The 25,637-nt window shown below is 36.5% G+C and overlaps 1 protein-coding gene across 2 annotated transcripts in view; it reads right to left on the reverse strand.

Moving 5' to 3' along the window:
* HMGCLL1 (3-hydroxymethyl-3-methylglutaryl-CoA lyase like 1) overlaps window positions 1-25,637 on the reverse strand; it is a 185,101-nt gene that overhangs the window by 81,415 nt on the left and 78,049 nt on the right. For both annotated transcript variants that reach the window (XM_029945306.1, XM_029945305.1), the window contains 2 exons: window positions 13,464-13,527; window positions 11,487-11,675 (listed from right to left, as the gene is read on the reverse strand). In XM_029945306.1, the coding sequence (XP_029801166.1) occupies window positions 11,487-11,675; window positions 13,464-13,527 (253 nt within the window). The remainder of the gene's footprint in view (window positions 1-11,486; window positions 11,676-13,463; window positions 13,528-25,637) is intronic.

Here is a 25,637-nt window from a genome sequence, read left to right on the forward strand (position 1 = left end):
AACTACTGTATTGTAAATGATGGAAAATAATTGCATATGTTAAAAAATATGAAACTTTATAAAGTAAAAAAAATAAAATAAAATAAAATTTCAAAAAAAAAAAAAAAGAAAAGAGAAAGGATTTAAGACCTGAATAGACATTTTTTTCAAAAGACAACATACAAATAGTCAACAGGCACACGAAAAGATGCTCAATACCACTAGCCATTAAGGAATTGCAAATCAAACTCACGATGAGTTATCATCTCACACCTGTACAATGGCCATCATCAAAAAAGACAAGAGATAACAAATGTCGGCAAAAATGTGGAGAAAAAGGGAACCCTTATGTACGGTTAGTGGGATTGTAAACAGGTATAGCCACCATGGAAAACAATATAAATCATCCTCACAAAAAGTAAAAATGAAACCACCATAAGGCCTAAAGATTTCACATTTGGGAATATATCCCAAGGAAATCTGAAACACTATCTTGAAAGCATATGTGCATTCTATGTTCAGTGCAGCATTATTTGCAATAATCAAGACATGGAAATGTAAGTGTCCACTGACAGATAAATCATAAAAGAAGTTGCGGTATATATACACCCAATGGAATAATATTCAGCCATAAAACATGAGGAAATATTGACAAGTCTGCCAAAATATATGGATCTTGAGAGCACTATAAGAGAAATAAGTCAGAGAAAGACAAAATGCTATATGACCTTACTTATATGTCGACTCTAACAAACTCACTTATATGTGGACTCTAAAAACAAAACAAAACACCCCACCAAACTAAGAAAAAAAGATCCTATTTTTGGTTACCAGAGGCCAGAGTAGAGGAGGGGGAATTAGAGTCAAGTGGTCAAAAGGGACCAACTTCCAGCTATAAGTTAAACACTAGGGATGTAATGTACAACATGTAATACACAATATGCCACGGCTGTATGATACATGGGAAATCATACAGTAATAAGTCATAACATCACTTAGAGTAAACCCTGAGTTCTCATAGCAAGAGAAATCGTTTTCCTTTTTAGCTGCTTTGTTTCACTGTATCTGTATGAGGATGACAGATGCTAACTAAGCCTGTCATAGTAATAATTTCATAATAACTAAGTATAATCATTATGCTATATATCTGAAGTTTATACAGTAATGTATATCAATTCTATCTCAAAAAATCATAAAAAGACAATCAGAATATTTTTACTAACTTGAAAAGTCTTTGATATAAATGTGTACCCATAACCTGATTCTTAGTTATTATAGGTTATATAGATTTTTAAAATATTAGGTCTGTATAACTTATATTTGTAACACAGGTAAAAATAACATTACCTAAGCAGCTTGACATGATTTTAATATTTTGAGAGATGAGAGTATTACTGAGTAAAGTGATGGTGTTTTATACTGCTTCCTACAGTCTATCAAACCTAATAGAGAGATTGTCACATACAAGGTAGATAAATTTTTGGCTAAATGAGCATTTTACAATGAATTATAAAATAATTCTCAATGGTTACACTGATAACCATAATTTCCATTTTATATTCTGCTCTTCATTAAAGGGGTTTATAAATAATGGGGGGGAAACCTTGTATTTCTTCTTAGGGATTCCACATTTGACACGCACTTTATTAAGTTTCTCTTCCTCCCCTATGCTTGAATCTAACCTTTACTGAGAGTACCATAAATAAGTTTGGTGTTCTAACGTGAGTAGTTTTATAAAAATGAGACAATGTCATCTAACAGCGATATTAGTAACCTACATTACTCCCATCATGTTCAAACCGAGAACTAGAAATATCTGGGAACATATGAGAGTTGACTGAACATTAATGCTGAAGGATTCTTGACTTTGGCTATTAGGGTTATCAGTGGTCCCAATTTCCCGTGTGGGTTTGTGTCTGCGTGTACATGATTGTGTGTGTACTTGTTTTCGGTTTTAGTGCTGGACGTCTACCCATTAACTGGTTACATTTCAATAGGCCAAAAACGAAGAAAGTGAATAATACTTCACAGTAATACCAAGCTAATCAATTTCAAATCATTATTTCTAAAGGAAAATAAGCATTCACATTACATTCAGTGGCAAGCATATATATGTGTCTAAAGTTTCCTTGTAAACATAAACTTCCAAGACAACACAAGTGGAGGAAAAAAAAAAACCTTGGAAGAAATCAGAAAATGAAAAGCTGAATGTGTCTTTATATAAACAGGGCAAAACAGCAGGATTTCCAAATTAAAGCCATATGTGTTGAGAGAGATGTGATGAGTACTTGGTTGAAAACAAGATATTGAACACAAGATTAAAGCAATAAAATGAGACATTAACAGAATGAATAAGAAAGGTGCCTGAAAAGGTAGTTCTGAAATTTCCATCTCTTATGCCAAGGAATATCATATCATATCCTGGACCAAACAGCCACCATTATTAATATAAAAGCCAAAATTAAGTACTAAAGAGAAAAAAGACTAGACAGGGAAGAAAATAATTGAACAGATGATGTTACTTTTCTCCCTGAAGGTGATAATATCAACAAGGATTCACTTTAAATTAAGAATGGTTATTTGTTTTAAAACCGCTAAAAATTTACCAGGGTGAGTCTGTCTTCCTGATTCAAAATGTGATTATGTGCAAATAAAATGAAATAACAGCTTCAGCCCAGGCTTTCTGTCTTACTTGGTGCACTCAGAGGCAAAGAGAAAGATACTTCCATTAATCTCATTTTTAAAATAATATAGTCAAACTTTCCAAGAGTAAACAAGATATTTTGATTAACTGTATTTGTTAAGAACTGATGAAAATTTCATGAAAGGGAAACCTTCATAAAGAGAAATCTTCCAAGGTGACAGACTTTTTTTTTTTGGATAGGAGGAAATGAGATCTAGAAAAATAGACTTTCTCAATATATTTTATCCACAAGGGAAAACTGAGTGTCTCGTCATCATGTTGTTTTAAAGTCTTAAGTGAAAAAAGGAGTACCCACTAGAAGAACACTAGGTAATTTTAAGAAAATGAGCAAACAGCACAACATTCCAGCTCATGAGCAGTGCAAAGACATCAAGCAGGTCCAGTCTCCAGTTTCTACTCCACGGTGCACGGTGTTTGAGTCTACTTTTCTGTTTACACCTGCTGTCCACCAGGGCTGCACTTCCAAGCTACTCAACCTCCAGGTCTCCTGAAACATGGTCTAACTGACGAATAGGTGGTAGGGATTTCCCTGGATCCTGAGAGCTGCATCTTTGGGAATGAAAATCACAAGGTATAGATGCTGTTCCCTAAGAATACCCCTTCATCCCAGAATGTCATCGATCAACTGTAAAGTAAATGCTCTGATATGACTGAGAACACATTGAATTCTTGTCTTTGCCAAGCTAAGCTGTAATTAAAGAGGAAACAATATATTCTGCTGATGAATTCAGTGTTCTTTTTATGGCCTCATAGAAACTTTAATAAGTCAAAACAAAAAAAGGGGGGCTGATAACCAATTTAATCAGAATGCATGCATTGCTGTAGGAGAGGCGGAGCTGTTTTGGACATATTTTCTTCATAAGCTTCAGGCTTATGATCTAAGCATAATCCATTGTGTAAATATTAAATACTTGCATATTTAGCATATTACAGTATCATTTCATGTTATTTATGTATATTAATTGAATGGCAGTTTAAAATGTCCTCTAGCTTAGAAGCTCCTTTTTGCATCTCTTTTAAATGCCTGTGGATATGTAGAAATAGACAAAAATTATATTCTCTGAAAATCAATAAACTAACTGATCACCTATTGCTAAAACAACAGAGAAGTTAATATGAATAAAAAGATGGTGGTGGTAAACAAAAGAAAACAACATTTTTAAAAATTTTTAATTATTTTTCATCACTGATGAAAGCAATCCCACCACTTGAGAAAAATGTTCATCTTTTTCACACTGACTTTTATGGCTCAGGAGACCTTCCTGTACATACTGGAAATGTGGACATTAAACTTTTGCTGGGATTCTGGTCCTCTTTTATTTCTGTATATTTTGAAAATTTATACATTATCTCACCTTCCAATAAAAATATTTTCCAACAGAATGCTGTGATGGAACCAGTTTATTATGTAGAAAAAAAGCTATCATCTGGGCGCCTGGGTGGCTTAGTTGGTAAAGCGTCCGACTTCACCTCAGGTCATGATCTCACAGTTTGTGAGTTTGAGCCCCACATCGGGCTCTGTGCTGACAGCTCAGAGCCTGGAGCCTGCTTCCGATTCTGTGTCTCCCTCTTTCTGCCTCTCCCATGCTCATGTTCTGTCTCTCTCCATAATAAACAAAAACGTTAAAAAATTTAAAAAAGGAAAAAAGAATCATCAAAAAATTTGAAAATATGTATTTAAGCTAAGACAATTCTATTTATAGTAGTACTCTTCAGAGACTTTAACAACCAAACCTAACATCTACAAGAGTGTCTGGTAAAATAAATATTTACTGACTAAATTAATAAGACTTCTCTTTACACCTCTGTAAGGGCATCCAATTTTCATTTAAAAATTTTTTCTTGCTCTTTGTATTTAGATCTTTATTGATGTTAAAAAGTGAGTAACAACTAATGCATGTATTTACACATTTGTAATGCAACTCTGTGTCTCCTGCATCACAGATACACTGAGTGATTGGTTACTTTTATTTTTGTTACTAGCGGTTATAATTGTAATGACTATAATAACAGTATTAATCAAATGCTGTGTTACCAAGGCAATTGTTCTAGACACTCTACACCTCAAGTTTTCACAATTTTAGGAGGCAGACATCACTGTATGCATTCTATAGATGAAGAACTGAGAACAGAGACTCCTGTGGCTAGTGATTACAATTTTCAAAAATCCTCCTTGAGAAGCTCCAACACAAATTGCATTAAGAAGTATTTGCTGTTTGGTAGCATTTAAGTATGGTTTAGCAAGAGTCAATATAAAAAAAATGAATGCTTTGATATCAACATTAGGAAAATAATTTGGTTTTTCTAAAAGAGAATAATAATCACATGGAAAACATTATGAAGAAAGGCACATTATGTAAAAGTCTATTAAGTTTAAGGAAAAAAGGCACAAATTATTTCTTTGGAAGAAAACTAAAGATTACCTATTCTGTTTTGTCTCCATTCTACCAATTAACATATACTGTTATTTGTGGTATTGGATCTCATTTGTTTTACTCTGTTTGAACCCAGTTATGAAGACAAATCATTTGAATGAAAAAAAAATAGACTGTCCAGTAGATTAAATAATTTGTTCACTGGCATTTTACTTGGGTATGTGGGAACAGGAGAAGGGTGAAACTAAATTTTTATAGAAAAAATTTAGATAAGTCTTTTGGTCCATGTACATTTCTTCCGTTACTAAAATGTTGTATGTTTTCTCACCTCATTTTCTTGTTCTTTCAGTTTTGAGTGGTTATAAACATGCCACACTTAAAGCTATAGTCTCAGAATTATTTCTGTTAAATATCTGATAATTATGAATTCTTGCCTTCCACACAATTATGTACACGTGAATAAGTCATATGTTCAAGTAATAAAAACACACAGTAAAACCTGGGAACCCAAGAAAGATCTTTCTACTACATGATTAGTATGTGTTTTCCAGACTGAGGGGGGATGTTCCATTTATAACTCTCATTTGTTTCCTACCATTGTGGCCAAGTTTCCATTTATTATATGTCTCCTTGCCTTAATATTAACTGCCAGTTTAGAGCACTGTAAACCGTTTCTCAAGCCCCAAATTAAAGCAAATGATATCCACTCCACATCCACCACCAATTTTACTAGAAGCCACTTCAAAGATTCCCTTTTTAAAAATGAAGTATGGTCACCGCTTCCCAAAGCCAAGGTTAGTCCTATTTATAATGAAGCGGAACTTTCTCTGATTTCCCATCTATTTAAACATCGGCAGTTTTTTCCAAGACATTTTTTTCTCCTCTACTAAAGGTAAAAATGGTCGTTTTGTTGTTGTTGCTACTGCTACTGGGGAGCGGATGTGAGCCGAGAACAGGAGAAGGTCCCTGGAGAACTCAGCCTTACTCTGTGTTGTTGGGGACCCGTATATTCATGTCTGCAGGGACAGTCCAGAACCACATTCAGCTCAATTTATCAACATAAAAGTTCCAAAACATTTAAAGATGGTCTCAGCTACACTCAGTTTCAGAGAGCAGCAGTGTAGATTTCCTTCTTAGGTTGTCAAGGACATCAAACTGATAACACTGATGGCAAAAAAAGACAAAACTTCACAACTTCAAATTTTAGATTTCCCAGTAGGTTTCTGCATGTTGGCCATTTCCTCACTTGTTCACTGAGCCTCTCAGGCATGACATCATGTTGCCACCATGACCCTCTTCTCTACCTATTCACACAGTGACTACATCGTAGGCTCTGGAGCAACAGAAGACTAAGCTGGAAATCCACTATGGCTTTCCCAGGCTCCTGCCTCCATTCCACCCTCCTACCTCCCATATTTACCTGATGCGTATGCACATAGTGCAAGAATAGAAAACACAGTTATAGACACGGGTAGATCCACTTCCTACTAAGTGCCACAGGAGCTGCTGAAGAGAATACCCAACTCCCTTCACGCTTTTCCTCCCCTGACACACCACACACACACACACACGTACGCACGCACACATGCATGCACACCAAAAATAATTCAGTTTAAGTTGAAGATGTGTTCTTTCAGAAAAATACTGAGAAATTACTGGCACCTGAAGATGCAACTAATCCACACCATTTAAAAATAACTTATCGACCTGGATCTTTCATTGCACAGGTGATGTGAATTTGAACCCTGAATCCACACAGGGATTAACAAGAGTTTATGAACTATAGGGGCACCTGTGTGGTTAAGTGTCTGGCTTCGGCTCCGGTCATGATCTCATGGTTTGTGGGTTCGAGCCCCACGTCAGGCTCTGTGCGGACAGCTCAGAGCCTGGAGCCTGCTTCGGATTCTGTATGTCCCTCTCTCTCTGCCCCTCCCCTGCTCACACTGTCTCTGTCTCTTGAAAATAAATAAAAAACATTAAAAAATTCTTTTATGAACTATAAATATGGACTTGGTATTTCTCCTCTATACATAGCCAAAGCTATGAGAACACATACTCTAGCCTTCTCTTGTAAGGAGGAATTTTTGCCAATTCACCCTGTGAGAGTGTGGCATTTGAGAGGGGGCTCCATCTTATACAGGTTCTCATTCATGGTCCCCATCTTGCTTGGGACCAGGGTTATTTCCCAAAGGGATGGCTGTTTCAGATGCGAAAATGCCCCAAGATTTTAGTCCTCACCTCTTTGCAGGGAGATGCTCTTTAATGAAGTCAGCATATGCCATAAAGCTTAGCTTCTCTTATAAATATATTTATCTTCTCTCAGTTCCTAGGACATAATCCTCCCCTCTCCCAAGGCCCTTTGCCCAAGTGGTGTTTCATCTGCTTGAACTACTCTCTTCACACACTGGCATATGCACACGCATGCACACACACATGCACACAGATACTTACACCCCTCACAGGGGTTAGTTCTCATGTTTTACGTCCGATTTTAAACATTACTTTCTCAAATAGGCCTTGTTAACCATTAAAATCACAGTCAGGTATCAGCAATATTTTGGATTTAGGCATTTTCAAGAGGTAGTTTCCAGAAGCACAACTTTGGGTTCTCAGATTTTGCACCATAGCCCTAAATCCCGAAGAACTAAATTATCATTCATTATATAGTAAATGTGCTATGCAATTTATATATTTTTTTATTTATACCATATATATTTATACAAATAAACTACTACCCTAAGCATTACCATTTATAGAAAATATGCACATAGACAGAAATGAGAGAGTGAAGGGGAAGGAAGGAGAGAAGTGAAGGAAAAGAGGAGAGAGAGAAAGGGAATATCCACACAGATAAGTCCGAGGGGGTGGGGGAGGCAGAGGTCTTCAGGAGCGGGCTGGTCAGGAACACTTAATAAGTAACAGTTGTAGCTGGACACAGAATCCTGCAGTGATCCCTACTTCTCTATTGTTTTAGAAACTAGAATACCTAGAATGGGAAAACTGTAAAAATTCCCACACTGAAAAGTCCATGGGATATCATTTTCTTTTCTAATTCAATACAGCGTTCCTTGCCTGCTTTCAGAGGATAAACATGGATTTGTGCACATATGCTACAAAGTCAAAATAAGCCCTTTGTAGGGCTTGATCTGCACATTGTTTTTTAACTTCTGCCAAACAACGGTACACTTTAGGACCATGACATAAAGTTTCACATACGGATTTTCGGCCTCACTAGCAAATTTTGATACAGTCTTATTTTGTCTAAATCATGGGTTCTAAAAACATCACACAAACCTATTTTTAGCTAAGTTTAACAAACTAACATTAATCTTAAGATATACCCACAAACACTATTTATACATAGTGTTTTAAATAAATACATTCAAAATAATTACGGTTATTAGAAATTAGTAATTTTTAATCATCTAGATTCCAAATGTCTTCAATTTGATGACCTAAGATAACGTAGTTGTGGGGTGTCTGAGTGGTTCACTCAGTGAAGCATCTGACTTCAGCTCAGTCATGACCTCATTGTTCATAAGTCCGAGCCCCGTGTCGGTCTGTGTGCTGACAGCTCAGAGCTTGGAGCCTGTTTTGGATTCTGTGTTTGTCTGTCTGTCTGTCTCTCTCTCTCTCTCTGCCCCTCCCTGGCTCTCATTGTTTCTCACTCAAAAATAAATGAACATTAAAAAATTTTTTAATAATGTACTTGAATTAAAAAAAACAGAGGTCTTTAAAAAGGATGCCTGCAACATCAGAAAAACTTGTTCAACAAAATAGAAAATTACAGGCCAATGTCTCTGATGAACAAAGATGCAAAATCTTCAACAATATATTATCAAACTAAATCAATAATACATTAAGGATCATTCACCATAATCAAGGGGAATTTATTTCAGGGATGCAGGGATGGCTCTATATCCACCAATCAACATGATTCACCACATTAACACCAAGAAGAATAAAATCGTTATGATCATCTCAATAGATTCAGATAAAGCACTTGACAGAATTCAATAGCATTTAATAAAAACTAACAAAAAAGTGAGTTTCAAGGCAAGATTCCTATACTTATTAAAGGGCACATATGAAAAATCTACAGCTAACATCATACGCTGTGGTAAAAAGTGGAACATCTCTCCATCAAGATCAGAAATGAGACAAGGATTTCCAATGTCACTAGTTTTAATCAACATAGTACTAAAAACCTTAGCTTCAGCAATCAAACAAAAAAATCCAAACTGTTATATCACTATTTGCAAAGACGTGATCTATATATAAGACTCTAAAGTCTACACCCAAAACAGAACTACAAAATGAATTAAGTAATGTTGCAGGATAGAAAATTAATAAAGAGAAATCGATCACATTCCTATACAGTGATAACAAGTGTAAGAAAGAAAAATTAAGAACACAATCCCACTAACAATAGCATCAGTAAGTATAAAACACTTAGCAATAAATTTAACCAAGCTGGCAAAAGACCATTTGAAATCTGTAAGTCATTAATGAAGGAAACTGAAAATGACAGAAAGAAATGGAAATCTATATCATGCTCATGGATTGAAAGAATATCATTGAAATGTCTATACAACCCATCATAATCTAAAGATTCAATCCAGTCCTTATCAAAATACCAACAGCATCTCTCACATAACGAGAACAACAATTCTAATTTGTCTAATAGCCAGAGCAATCTTGAGAAAGAACAAAATCAGAGGTCTCACAATTCCAGATTTCAAAATATACTACCCAAAGCTTCAGTAATTAAAAGAGTATGGTTCTGGCACAAAAATAAATAGGTCAAGAGAACAGGATAGAAAGCCCAGAAATAAGCCCATAGTTTTAGGGTTAATTCATCTATGACAAAGGACTTCAGAAAATACAAAAGAAGTCAAAAATATACAGTAGTCTGTTTAATAATGGTGTTGGGAAAAATGGACAGTTACATGCAAAAGAATGAAACTGGACCACTTTCTTATACTATACACAAAAATAAACCAAAATAGCTGTAAAACGTAAATATGAGCCCTGAAACCCTAAAACGCTTAAAAAAAATCTCTTAGACACCGGCCTCAGTAACATCCTTTATATGTCTCCTCAGGCACGGGGGAAAAAACAAAATTAAACTATTGGAACTACACAAACATGAAAAGCTTTTGCACAGTGAAGGAAACCATCAACAGAACCAAAAGGCAACCTACTAAGTGGGCAAAGATAGTTGCAAATGATGTATCTGATAAGGAGATCTAAAATATAGTAAGAACTTATACAATTTAACATGAAAACTAATTAAATATAGGAGGAAGACATGAATTGTTTTAAGAGGACTACAGATGGCAACAGACATATCAAAAAGTCCTCAATATGAATAATCATCAGGGAAACACAAATCAAAACCATAATGGGATATTGGTTCACACCTGTTAGAATAGCTAGTATCAAAAAGACAAGAAATACCAAGTACTGGTGGGGAAATGGAGAAAAAGTAACCCTCATGCACTGCTCACAGAAAAGTTAATTTGTGCTGCCACTGTGCAAAACGGTATAAAATGTCCTTAAGAATATTAAAATAGAAATACCATATGACCCAGTATTTCAACTTCTGGGCATTTACCTGAAGACAACAAAACCACTAGTTCAAAAAGATATATGCACTTATCCATTCTGTGCCAGCATTACTTACAATAACCAAGATAGTAAAGCGATCTGTGTGTCTATCAACAGATGGAAGGATAAAGAAGATGTGGTATATATACACACAACACGGTATTAGTCATAAGAAAGAATGAAATCTTGCCATTTGAAACAACATAGATGGACCTAAAGGGTATTACACTAAGTGAAATAAGCCAGACAGGAAAAGATAAATACTATATGATTTCTCTTATATTTGGAATCTAAAAACCAAAACAAACAAGAAAAAGTAGAAATAGACTCATAAATACAGAGAACAAACTCTTAGTTTCCAGAAAGGGAGTAGGGTGGGAGGAATGTGTGAAATAGATGAAGGGTTTTAAGAGGTATGAACTTCCAGTTATAAAACAAAATCATACACATGAAATGCTTATGGAATATAGTGAATATTGTAGTAAGTTTGTACGGTACACAGGGTAACGACACTGACTCTGGTGATCATGTATATAATTACTGAATTACTATGTTGCACCTAAAACTAATAGAACATCAAACTACATTTCAGTAAGAACAAATAAATTTTATCAAATCAAATTAACAGTTACAGGAGACATCATGGCCCTAAAAATTAATGTGCAATTTACAGATATTTCCTGAGTACTTGTCATGTGGTAGACTTTAAATATTATACTCATAGCAATCTATAAGTATTATCTCACTAAACCTTCCACACGTTTCTGTTGTCAGTAAGGATGGCCAGTTTACACTTACACACAAATAATGCAAAATACCTGGAGGGCCACAAGGATGTTTGCTAAGGCTTGTCCGTATGTGTCATGGCAGTGAACAGCAAGCGCGCTCGGTGGGATTTCTTTCATGACATTCTCCAACATTCTTTTCATGCTTCCTGGAGTTCCCACTCCAATTGTGTCTCCTAGAGAGATCTCGTAACAGCCCATGCCATACAATCTCTTAGATACCTGTTGGAAAAGGCAAGGAGCTAGTAAAAATAAAATAGAAATGAGCAGCTTCAAAGCCTGTTATTCCTTAGCAAACATCACCTACAAGTATAAGTCATGACTAAGATCTGTTAACGTATTCACGGGAAACACATATTTTGGTTTTCTGGTCCTTTTCCTTGGTTATTAAATCCCAAGTATTATATAAAAGTTTTAAAGACATTATTACATTTTTCTAATATTTAAGCTTGCCTTAGAATCATAACCCTCTCCATGTTCATTTATGAAATTATAAGCTACAATTTTATTTATGGGTGACTTACTTTCTCAACCTTTTAATCAAACAGAAGATTTGCAAATTTACTTTGGAAGTAGTTTTTCTCTAGGCATTAGATTAGAGGTCAAGAGGTATCAATAATACTTTCAGCTCTGTCACGAAGTAGTTCTGTGATTGGTGGAGTCACTTAATATTTCTAACTATTTCTGGTTCATAAATGGTTATTCTTATGCAAGGTAAACTGCAAATTCCCTTTATGCTGGATATTAAGGTGTTGCTGGTCATGAATTCCTAAGGCTTCCGATCTGCCTGTTATGCACCTCTTTTCGGCACCTCCTCAGGCATTCTGGTGCAGTAACGGAGAGCCTGAGGGTCCGTGTTGTCCCCCGACAGACCCCATCCGTGAGGCAAAAGGCAGAAGAGCAAGGGACTCGGTGGACAGGTAGAGTTGGAGCCTAGTTTTTGTGGAGCCTGAAGTTATATCATTTTGGAAGCGTTCTTTAAGAAAATGATACGTAATTGTGAATGCAAGTTTATAATGGAGTCTTAGAAGGATCCCATACAGGTGAAGGACTAAAATATTTAAGCTTCTTTATTTTATAGTATATCTGCCTCTGTGTGCAAAGGTCTTCCTTAAACAATAGACTGGGATCGCACACATTTGAAAAATCTGCAGTAGGGGCGCCTGCGGGGCTCAGCCAGTTAAGCATCCGACTTCAGCTCAGGTCATCATCCTGTGGTTTGTGGGTTCGAGGCTCGCATCGGGTTCTGCGCTGACAGCTTGGAGCCTGGAGCCTGTTTCCAAATCTGTATCTCCCTCACTCTCTGCCCCTCCCCCACTCGTGCTCTGTCTGTCTCTACTCTGTCTCTGTCTCAAAAATAAAGGTGTTTTTTTTTCCCCAAAAGAAAAATCTGCAGTAAATTTCAAACGTTCAAATGAAGGCACAAAAGAGGAAATGCTTTAGCCAAACTGAAGGTTTATCCTGCCTAAATTCTGATTTTCTAACACTGTCATCTTTAATGGCTATTATCGATTGCTGCAAAATTGCGCTCTCATAAAAGGAACTTGAGTCTCAGGAGTAAGTGTAAGATCTCAAAGAAACGCACACAGTATACAGAAAAGGCGGTGCATGTACTCTGATACAAGTGTCCATAAAGAGGGATGCTCTCTGAGCAACCAAAGTGAAGTGTAAGTGGGTATGCACAAACCTCCCTGGCACTCTGATGGAACGGCGTAAGGCCACCCAGTTCTACCCACACACAAACCAAGCAGGCCTTTTTATTCTTTCATCTTTGAGCACCCACATGAGAAAACTCAAACGTTATTTAACTTGGAATGGTTGTAGCCAATATATACATCTTCAGTATAAAAATGAAACTATTGGTTAAGTGATCAATCTTGTCTTCCATGGTTCACCTGAAACATGGTTGTACAGATGTTACAAATAGTAAGGAGAACAGCCCACTTAAAAAAAAAATATATATATACACATCATTTTACCAAGAACCAGAAAACCACAGGTGCATCTTACTTCTGTCACTTTTTGTGGTGTGATGTTTCCTTCATACGGACAGCCCAGGGCACAAGAAACATACCTAAATTTAAAATATAGAGCCATATAAATATATAGATGATGATTAAGTCATTTCCTAATTTCCATTTTACAAAAATGGATAAAAAGTCATCAAAATAAATAGTTTTTACCCTAGTCCTTCATTATTATTCTCAGAACAAAGAAAAACAACTTTGGAACATCTTCAACTTCACTCGATTTTTATCTAATGACACCTTGATATACATTATTTGATGGCAGATGGAAACACAGGTGTTTATCTTGTGGAATTATTTATACTATAGCAAGATATGAACAAAGCAGAAAATACTGGTGAACTACAGTTTTAAATAAGTACATGCATTCAACTGTTAAATATCCAGTTCTTTGGAATCAGAGAGAAATAGTGGGTAAATGACTAACTGAATTTCTCTTCACTCCCATCTGGATCTGTTGGCCTCATTTAGATACAGTCATTAATCACCTCAAAACTCCTAGAGCTGGCCACAGCCTCAAAGCTCGTCTTGTTTCTCTCTCGTGGGTATGCCTAAATCATCCCATACAGAAAAGTGTCTAGTCTGTGTTTAAAAGTCACCATGTCAAGATATTCCATAAGCTTCTTCAACAATTTACTCTAATAGAAAAAGTCAACCCTTTCCTGAAATGATAATGATACTTTTCCATCTTAAAGTATTAGACTTTAGAAAAAGCCTGTTTTAGCTATTTTCAGCTCAACACCAATCCCATTTTATTAAACTTTCCTCAGAGATTTTTACAACACTTGTATTAAAATAATGCATCATGTGTCTGATTGTCAGGGATGAAGCAATGCACTTGAGTGAGAGAGGGCTGGTAGGAAATGAGGCTGGAGATCCAATTCTCTGAGCCAGAATATAACAGGCTTTAGATAATAAGGCCCTTGAATGCCATGCCAAGGAGTCTGAACTTTGAGATCACTCAAAATTATTAGGTAACATAGTGACAAGATCAGAGTAGTTTTCCAGAAATGTTAATTCTTTAGGAACTCTGGGAGTGATTGCCAGAGGAAAGATGGAGGCAAAACCAAGACAAAAGATAATACCATATTTCCTTGATTCTAAGATGTTGTCCATTATGAGATACATCATAAATTTAATAACAGGGTTTGGAGTAAAAAAAAAATACACATTGTGTGTGTATATACATATAATTATATATATATATATTCAATGATTCAGTACACACTTATTCTAAAACTGATTTCAAAAGTACTAAAATGTGAATGAAAGTTGTGTTTTGGAATTAAATAAGCAATTCAACAAGTCAGGTAAGCAATTGATCAGGACAGAGAGATAAAAAGGATAATTCCAGTAAAATTTTAAAGTTATGCAGGAAATCATTTCCCTGCTCTTGTAATTACTATAATTTACTCTTGTTTGAATAACCTGTATACATTTAAACAAGATATGTGGGAAAAAAATGTTCTATAGACCTAATAACTTGGAAAAGGTGGCTAAAGATAAAAAACAACATTTTGACTTCAGATGCAATGATTATAGATAAATAAATATATGCGTATAAATACTTTATTCTGAACCCAAAATCTATAGATATGATTAAATACAAAATCCAAACCATCCATTTACATGCTATCCCTCTAAATACGAAAAACAAAATAAGGAAAAAAAAAAACACAACAAATACAAAATGATATAAAGCAAACCAACCTCTCCTGCATTCTTAACTTACTACCTGGTCATAGCTACCCCTGGGTAACATCACCTGCATTTTCACTCACGCAAGTTTTCCCTCAGATTCCTTTCCAGGCCTACGGTTTGTCTGGTCTCCATACTCCACTGCATTTCATCTTCCTACATTCTTCTCCATCCTTGTGAGTGACCACTTCTTCCACTTATTCACAAAGGGGGCTACGTTCTCCGAAACAAATGTGATGGTTCTCATCTACGTTCGTTAACTTACTTTAATGTCCTATAAGCACAGCTTGGCAAACAAAGACTCACATGCCAAATCTTGCTCATTAGTCTTTTGCAAGTAAAATGTTATTGGAACACCACCATGCCAATTTGTTTACCTATTATCCATGGCTATTTCTGCACCGTAGGAGTAGAGCTGACTAGTAGCACAGACATGATCTGACCCAAGAAACCCAAAATACTATTATCTGGTCCTTTACAGAAAAAGCTTGCTGCTGGTAAAAAGTGAAACATTTTTATGAGTATGAAATGGCCTCCACCATGATAAAAATGGTCTGCTATGAATAGTGGCTAAATTTCTAGATTTCTGCTCTTTTCTAGCAATCTATTAGAGTGGTTCTCAAACTTGCCTGCACAGAATCACCTGGGGAGTTTAAAAACCGAAATCCTAATGGTTAGGACACACCCCAGCCCAATTAAATCATAAACCTGAGGAATTAAATTCAACCACCAATATTTCAAAATAATTTCTAAAGTTCCATTTAGAAACTTGTCAAAATTGAAAACCACTGAAACATTAGCAATACTACCTACCCTGGCTTGCCTGATTCCCATGTGTAAAAAGTGTTAATACACATATTTGAGAGTATTTAGTCTCAAGTATCTCCTCACTACTATGCCACAACACTTTTTATCTATTTTTAATTGGTTGGTAGTTCAACTTCTCACAGACCCATCTTGAATCATTTCTACTCTGCTAAAGCCCCAAACTGCAACCTCACCATTTATTTAATCTCAGTTCTCACCACTGGCTTAATGTTCTTTTTACTGAACTACATCCTTTAGTAGTTCTTTCAGCAATGGTTAAGTTTTGCAGACTATTTTGTCGCCAAATAATTTTACTTCACCTACATTAATGTTTAATTGTTTGGTTAGGTATAAAATTCTAGGTGAACAGTTATTTAACCAATTAGAACATATTTCACTAGATCTGGTCTCAGTTTTGGTGAAGAGAATTTTTCTATTTAATGGTAATTCTGTTACAGCAATTTTAAAGTAATTTGTTCTCTATTTTTAGCATTCTCTGTTTATATCTAATATTCTGCCTTTTACCATGAGAATGTCAGGACTTGTTATACTTCTTTAATATTAACATTGATGTTTTTCTTCAAATCTAGAAAATCCTTAAGGTACTAGTTTATCAAATCTATCTCTAACATTTATTTTCCCTGCTTTCTCCTTCTGAAAATTGTTAGGCATTATCTCTTAACTTCACTTCCAAAAGTTCTATTAATTTTTTTTATCTATTATTGTTGCAATTTCCTTAAATACTACTTCTTAAGTCATCAATCATCCTTGCAACTGTAAGTAATCTGCAGTGGAATGCAATCGTTTTCCTTTAATAAATGTGTATTTCAAGAAATGCGTTTTTGTAAACTCTTCATTTTCATAAAGATCTGTTCTTTTATGTTCTCCCTTTTTTTTCTTTAAGGGGTTAATTCAAAATCTTCATATTGCTTTATTTCCTTCCTTTCCATTAAAGTTTTCCGGCTTTTTATTTTTGCTTCTTTCTTTCCTAAGGTAGTTTATATTGTCATGTGGTTTGTAACTTTTACTGTATCTTTTCACGGTGATTTTAGTTGTTGGAGGAGTTCCATGTGCTGAGTTACTCAAATGTCCCTATAAACAAAATCTGACTTCCATTTGCCCTTACCCTGTAGACTTTACCAGTTCTTGGACAAATTTCTACCTTAATTTCTTAATTGGGGTTTCCATACTGTTCCACAACTTCCAGTGACTTTGCACTGGCAAAGAGGGGATGCCAGGCTCCAAGAATAATCCCTTTAAAATGCATGTTCTAGTAGAACATCTATCTTTTCTCATGTAGAAATTAAATTTCTGTTTCCAAGCCACTAGGGATTATGGGAATCTGAAATAGACACCCCCAGGTGTTAGAGGCATCAACCTGCATGTTCACCACACTTTCTTTGATGAAATCTGAGGACATTCTTTTTTGAGTTTAGCTATATGTTTTAAAAATGGTTATGTTCATGTGTTTGTAAAGGGAACAGAAAAGGGAGTCTCTGCATCAGTGCAGTCCCCCATAGTCTCTGTCTTTCATCATTATGCAGATAGATAACCCCAGGAACAACTCCAAGTCTCGTGAACATTACAAATTGATTCACATGGCATATTAAGTTCAGTATGTCAAACAGGGTGCTCATTCCTGCTTCCCCTGTGTTTGCCATTAAAAAAAAAATACAATTATTCTCAGAGTCTCACCTGCCACGTCACTTAAGGTCACCTTTGAGAACATATTTAATAACTCAGGTTGACTGGTTCTTCCCCGCCAGCCTCTGTTGTCTGTGACCTCTGCTTAGTGGCAGCCCAAATATACAGAACGGTCCCTGAGTATTTTCTCACGGACAGCTGCATACATCTGCCAAGCGTTCTCCTTGCCTCTGGTCTCATACCACTCATCTGTGCACTAATACCTATTGACAAAATAATAGGACTACAGCACAGATCTGATTATATAGTTTTACACTTTGAAAATCTATAGGGACTTGCCATTGTCTACCAAATACACCTGGTATTCAAGTTCAGCAATTTGTGAAACCTCTGACTTTCTACCTCTTTCCTACTATACAGCCTCAAAAACTCCCATTCAAGTGGAAATAAGCTCTTTCTTGTTACCTCAAGGCTTCTTGAGATTTCTCTTCACTATGCCTTTGCTCTTTGTACATTTCTTGCCCTGCCTGAAAAGGCCATTATTTCTGATTATGTTTCCATATATTTACCTGTTTTTAATGACTTCATTTTATTGACACCTTCTGCATTGTTTCTCCATATAACCCCAGAGAAATTTAATATAGTATTACTTTAAACTTGGATATGATCTGTCTATATGTCTCTTAATGTATATGCCTTTTTTTGACAATTGAATAACAATTTCTATATATAACTATTTTCCCAGTCTGTTAGAAACTCTTTGAAGTTCAGCTATTTTGTCATTTTCATATTCCATACAGTATCACTAGACAGAATATAAAACATTCAATATAACTTGAATGAACTGGTACACAAATTTGTTATTTAAGTTGCCATTTTCATAATTTAAATAAGCTTCTGTATAATTCCTAATCTTTACTCTAAACATATAACTATATCTAGGCTATTAATATTCTAAATCCTGAAGCCAAAGATGATGGCATATATTTATGAGTTCAGACTTAGAACAATATTTTCCACACTGTATAGGATGACAGAATAAAAGAATGGCCACTAATATTGAAGCTAATGGTGCTAAAATTAAAGGCAGTGTTATAATAAATTCTGTAGATTAAAATGTGAGTTCTTTTTTATTTGTGCTTATAAAGTCCATTTATCAATATTGTGAAAAATCATGATAAAAAATAAACTGAGGCAATCAAGTCTTAACAACCCTATCTGCGGAAACTGAGTCATGAAAAAACACTGAGAGTGAGGCCTTACTCAAGCCTACCTTTCCACAATTATCCTATGTCTTTTAATCATCCTGGTACAAAGAAACAAAAATGATGAGGAAAAGCCTGGAAAAAATGTCACAAATACTTGCAATGGAAACAATTAACGACTGCTATCCTCAGAAGAGAGAAACAATGCCAAACTTGAAGAGATGACATGTAATGTCAATTAAACATATTAAGCCATTTAAATGTAGGAGTTGCTTTGATGCAGTCATGCACCAAACCTCTGCCATAAATAATACGAAATAGCATTCCATTACCAATAAGCCAACCAAAAACAGATTATGAGAGCCTGTTAAGCAGTTAACACTACAGACAACATAAGAAATAAATACTGTCCCTTGGTCTCAAGGAGCAATTCTGCTACTTCTCTTTTTGCCCTAAAATGCTACTTCCAGGAGAAATGACAAAACACATTCTTTCCTCAAAGGCTCTATATGAAGACTGCTTAGAGATAACTATGCAACACAGCTTACACATATTAACTATTGCTGGATATGTGTTACTCTGATACACAGCAGTGCCACATTAATATGTAAGGTGAAAAAAAAAGTAAAACCTTTCAAATAAACCATATGTATGACAGAAAACAGTTTTAACAGATGTCGCATTTTTAGAGTTTTATGTACCATGTTTTGGTAAATGAGGTTTTGAATTGCTCTTCAAAATTTTTTTTCCAGGCCAACAGAAAGACCTCAGTTTAAGATACTGGAAAGGAACTTGGCCAATAAACTATACACTTAGAAGACGATGTCATACATGCAAGGGAATTCCCCTGGGGTAGATCATCCAATGGAAGGTATTTGCTACATTAGTCATGAGACACCCGGTGTATTTAAAACATTGAGACTTAAATAAGGAAGCTCATTATCACACTCAATAGTATTGCTATTATCTTCAAGATCAGCATCAGAATCCATAACATCCATATGCAGATGAAGAATAAGAAATACATACAACATGTGCAACATGACCTAAATAGTTTGGCTAACAAACAGGTTGCAAATTATTGAATAAATAAGTTTGTGCTCAAAATTACCTCTCAAAGGAAAACCAATGAAAACTGACCATTTTGAGGGAGAAGAGTCTGCACTTACTTCATGGTCATTTTAAGGGTTAGAAATTATACAGAGCCAAGCAACACATCCAAAAATAATTAAGCACAAGAATTTCCTAAAATTAAGGGTGTTTCATCAAAGCAATTGGTCACTAATATACACAATACAATCTTATTCAGAAGCTGTTAAACCAGAATGATTATTGATCTTGGATAAGCACAAAGTAGGTGGGAAGAGTGAGTGCACAGAATATGAGAGGTGCACTCTAGAAAAACAAAAGTGAAAATGAACTATTGAGACTATCCCGACACAAAAAGCTTTTTCAAGGTGAAGGAATCCATTAACAAAATGAAAAGGCAAACTATCAAATGGGAGAAGGTATTTGTAAATGATGTATCTGATAAGGAGTTAATATACAAAATTTATAAAGAACTTATACAATTTGACAACAAAAAATTAAAAATGGGCAAAAAAATCTTAATACATTTATCCAAGGAAGATACACAGATGGCCAAGAAACTCCTGAAAAGATGTTCAACACCACTCACTAGCATCAGGGAAATGCAAATCAAACCACAATGAGATATCACCTCATACCAGTATGAAAAACATTTTAAAAATACAAAGCATAGGCGCCAATGGGAGTGGGGAAGGACGCTTCGTGCTCTGGTGGGAATGTAAATTGGCAGTCACTGTAAAAACAATATAGAAGTTCCTCAAGAAATAGAAACTCCATTCCATCCAGTCATTCCACTACTGGGTATTTACCCAAAGAAAACAAAAACACTAATATGCAATGTAAATCATTATCATATCCTAAAATGGTCTTTGGTTTTTTCGGTATCTACAAGTTATATAGGATTGCCTAGATTAATTTAATCATTTGTCCTTTACCCCTTGTTTTCATTATTTTGCACATTTCTTTCTGGGAATTTAAGGAATCCAGGAGTTACAGTTCACAGTTAAATATTTTTGCATTTTGTAAATATTTTTTAAAACAACAGACGGGAAATTTTGTTTGGCTTCTAGTACAAATGTTACAAAACTACTTCTTTCAACTCTCAGTAGGCTCAGACTTTCAGAGTAATCATGGTTCAATCATTTGAAGTCATTTTATAAGAAAGGCCTAAGACATAATTATGCAAAAAGTTTTGCTTGGATATGCACAACTGCTGACCTTGTGCATTTGTTATACATATTTATAAGCATTTTAATTGTGAAATAATGGATCATTAGTGATCGTTTTCTTTTTAAAAATAATCTTCTCACAGAGTATGATTCTTAGGACTTCTTTTAAGGTAAGTCGATACTCAGACAAGAAAGAATAAAACTAAGTATCTCATATATTAGAGCACTACTTCATATTTTGAGATGTTTCCATTTTGAAAGGATCTTGACAAACCAAGAGCTCATTATTTCAATAAATGCATTGTAGAGAAAATCATTACATTGATCACAGACTTTTATTTTTCTTTGCTTTTTAACTTCTTAAAAATTCTGATACTAGAAAAATAACCTATGTATCTTGAACTTCTGTCATGAATTAGATATTAAAGAATGATGTCCAAAATGTAGACATTTCACTGCTCTTTCATATGTAATGTATATTCAGTGGTAGTTAGCTGACTTTGCATTTTATGTCAATGATTTGGCATAGTATGTTTTCCCAATGTGTCCCAGATGTTACATAAAGTTGTGAGCATATACTAAAAAATGTGTACACATGCATGTGTATATGTGTATTACAGGATGGGGGAGGATCAAACCACAGCCTTAATAACTTTAATAAAAGCTGCTATTTAGATCATATAAAAGTTTACTATTTTTATTAAAATGTAAACGGTTTTAGTGAGCATTTAGAAAATGTGTCCGCCAATGGCCTTTAAGGCTGACAGCTGATGACATAAATTTTCGGATGGTGATCAAGTCCATGTTGATGCAGCTGTTGCCATGTGGCCAGAGTTAAGACACGCCAAGGCATCTACTTCAGTTTCCACTGGTTAAACTTGACTCTCTTTCATAAATGATTACTAATGACTTATGAGTATCCAAAGTCTAGACTGCCAGTACAAATAAAATCTAATTTAAACTTTCTTAAAGTTTGGGGGAGTAGGAAGATAATTCTCCTCTGCACAAAGAGTAAACTCACATACTAAAAGGCCTATTTTATAAAAATAGTGTTTCAGGGGCAGCTGGGTGGCTCAGTCGGTTAAGTGTCCGGCTTCAGCTCAGGTCATGATCTCACAGTTTGTGAGTTCGAGCCCTGCATCGGGCTCTGTGCTGACAGGTATCTCAGAGTCTGGAGTCTGTCTTCAGATTTTGTGTCTCCCTCTCTCTCTGACCCTCCCTGCTTGAACAGTCTCTCAAAAATAAAAAAAAATAAATAAAAAACTAGGGGTGGAGGAGCCAAGATGGCGGAGAGGAAGGGAGCTCTGTAGATTCCGTCCACCCCATCTATCGAACTGAGAGGGACATTTATCTCATCTGCAAGAGAGGAAGGAGAGAATACGGACTCCAGAAAGAAGGGAACCTCAAGGATACCTGAGTGAGTGAGTGCGAACTGGGGAGATCTGAAAACGGGCCAGCCCGGGATGTGCAGGGGAGGCAGGAGCCCCAGCTTAACGTGGGGCGAGCCGGAGAGACAAAGGGAAGAGACAGAGAGTCTGAACACGCCCATAGTACTGTCTCTGGGGAAGAGGCAAAAAACGCTTGGCCGCACTTGGAGAGGGAAACCGGCTCCATAGATAACTGCTGGGTAGCCGGAATCCCGAACCAGGGTAATTGAAGGGAAGGAACAGCTTCCAGTCCTAAGCCATCTCCATCTCGGGGGGGGATTCCCCAGCGGCTGCAGTTGGGCCAGGGGCACGCTGCGCTGCGCGGCTGCGCCAGGGGTGCGCGCTTCCCAGCGAGAAGTGGCGCAGCTGCGCCAGAGGCGCGCACTGCGAACTTGGTTCTGCGAACGGGACCACGCATCGCATTCCCATGGCGCATCTCGCTCCCTGCACTGGCTGTGCGAATCCCAAATCTCGGGTGCCCACAGGAAAAGGTAGGGCCCACACCTGCGCGACCCCTCCCCTCAACAGGCAGTCTGCAGCCGGTGGAGGCCTGGGCATGCGCCTAGGCTGCTGGAGCTCCCAGCTCATTTCCAGCAGCACACAGCACCTTGAGCAACAGCTATCCGAAGCCAAGAGAGACTCAATTTTTTTTTTCTGTCTTTCCCCCATTGCAATCCCGATGCTGGCTGGGGGTGGGGACTATGCAATTGAGTCTGTAAGGTGCGCACTTCTACTCCTGCTGCTCATTTCGCCTCAGGCAGGGACAGCTGAAATCCCTGCCTGAGCCAAGACAAACTGATTCCTCCCCCTAAGAAGCAAGCCACCAAAACAAATACATTTCATCTGTGATAGCACAAACGTACACGGACTGGAATTTTGAACTGAGGCGGGCCTGGAAAATACAATTCGGCTCAACTGCAGCCCAAGGCGATCACACTCATTAGAGTGGCCGACCATGCTTAGTTTAGGGGAGCTTGGCTTGCTGCCATTCTAATCTCCATAGATACCAAGGCGGAGCCTCTGAGAACAGCCTCCAAGACCTACCATATCAAACCACGCCTATCCACGAGGGGGAGCTGCTTTTTTTTTATATATATAAAAAATTTTTTTTAATTTCCTCACCTTTTTCATACTTATTTCTTTGTCATTATTACCTTTTTTCCTTTTTCTTACTTAATTCTTTTAAATTTTTACTCCTTATTTTCCTTTCTCCTTTCTCCCATACTTTTTCACCTTCTTGAAACCCAGATATATACTCCAACATCTCATCCTTACCTCTCTCCTCAACTGGTCATACACTTTTAAACTGTCTTCTGTCCTTTGTTACCTCCGGCCTCCTTTTATATTTTTTTAATTTTTCTTTTCTTCTTTCTCTTTTTTTTAATTTTCTCTTTTTCTCTTCTGTTCGTCTCTTTCCTTCCCATTTTCTTTCTTTTCTTTTCCCCCTTTAATGTGTTTCATTGTTTGATTTGCTGTGTGTATGTGTGCTTCTGTTCCCTCTGTGTTTGTCTGTTTTCCTTCTTAGGACTACACCAAGAAACAAGCCAAAGTGTGCAAGAAGGCAAGTCCCAAATATTGCAGAGTAGGGAATTAAAATACTCACAGGCACAACAAGAGAAACCGAGAGACACCATTAAGAGAATATTTCCTGAAATGACAGGCCCTGGACAGTCAATAAGCCTCCTTTAACAGAGAAATATTAATAGGTGCACAGTGCACAACGAGCTTTCTAAAGGTGACAAGAGACAGAAAACTGGCAAAAATGACAAAACGAAGAAACTCTCCCCTGAAGAACTTCCAGGAAGAAGTCACACCACAGAACTGCTCAAGGCAGATCTAGACAACATATCAGATCAAGAATTTAAAAAGCTTGTTCTAAGATTAATCGCTGGGGTTGAGAAAAGCATCAAAAATCAACTGATGAGTTAAAAAACGCTATAGTGAGGTGAATAAGAAACTGGAGGCAGCCACCTCAAGGATTGACGAGGCAGAGAGAAGAATAGGTGAATTAGAAGATACAGTTATAGCAAAAGAGGAAGCTGAAAAAAAGAGAAATTAATCCAGGAGCAGGAAAGGAGAATTCGAGATCTGAGTGATACAATCAAACGGAACAACATCCGGCTCATAGGAATTCCTGAAGAGGAAGACAGAGAGAAAGGGCCTGAAGGGATACTTGACCAAATTAAAATTGAGAATTTCCCAAATCTGGGAAAAGAAATAGACATTCAAATTCAAGAGGCACAAAAAACCCCTTAAGATGTAATTTGATTCGGCCTTCAGCACGACATATCATAGTGAAAGTGGCAAAATACAAAGATAAAGAGAGAATTCTGAAAGCAGCTAGGGAGAAAAGGGCCCTCACATACAAAGGGAAACCTATCAGAGTGGTTACAGACCTATCTAATGAAACCTGGCAGGCCAGGAAGGAATGGCAGGAAATCTTCAATGCGATGAGTAAAAAAAACTATGCAGCCAAGAATCCTCTACCCAGCAAGCCTGTCTTTCAAAATAGAAGGAGAGATAAAGGTTTTCCCAAATAAACAAAAATTGAGAGAATTCATGACCACCAAACCAGCCCTACAGGAAATCCTAAGAGGGACTCTATGAGGGAAAGACGGCAAAGAATACAAGGTGCCAGAGACACCACTACAAACATGAACTCTAGGGAGAACACAATGACTCTAAACCCACATTTTTCTATAATAACATTGAATGTAAATGGACTGAATGCACCAACCAAATGACACAGGGTAGCAGAATGGATCAAAAAACAAAACCCATCTATTTGCTGTCTACAGGAGATGCATTTTTGACCGGAAGACACCTTCAGGTTGAAAGTAAAGGGATGGAGAAATATCTATCAGGCAACTGGAAGCCAAAAGAAAGCTGGAGTAGCCATACTAATATCAGACAAACTGGACTTTAACGTAAAGGCAGTAACAAGAGATGAAGAAGGACATTATATAATAATTACAGGATCTCTCCATCAGGAAGAGCTAACAATTATAAATATCTATGCACCTAACTCGGGAGCACCCAAATACATAAAACAATTAATCACAGAAAGAAACAATCTTATTGACAAAAATGTGCTAATTGTAGGGGACTTTAATACGCC

This window comes from Suricata suricatta, chromosome 7, assembly GCF_006229205.1.
Source record: "Suricata suricatta isolate VVHF042 chromosome 7, meerkat_22Aug2017_6uvM2_HiC, whole genome shotgun sequence".
NCBI lineage: Eukaryota > Metazoa > Chordata > Mammalia > Carnivora > Herpestidae > Suricata > Suricata suricatta.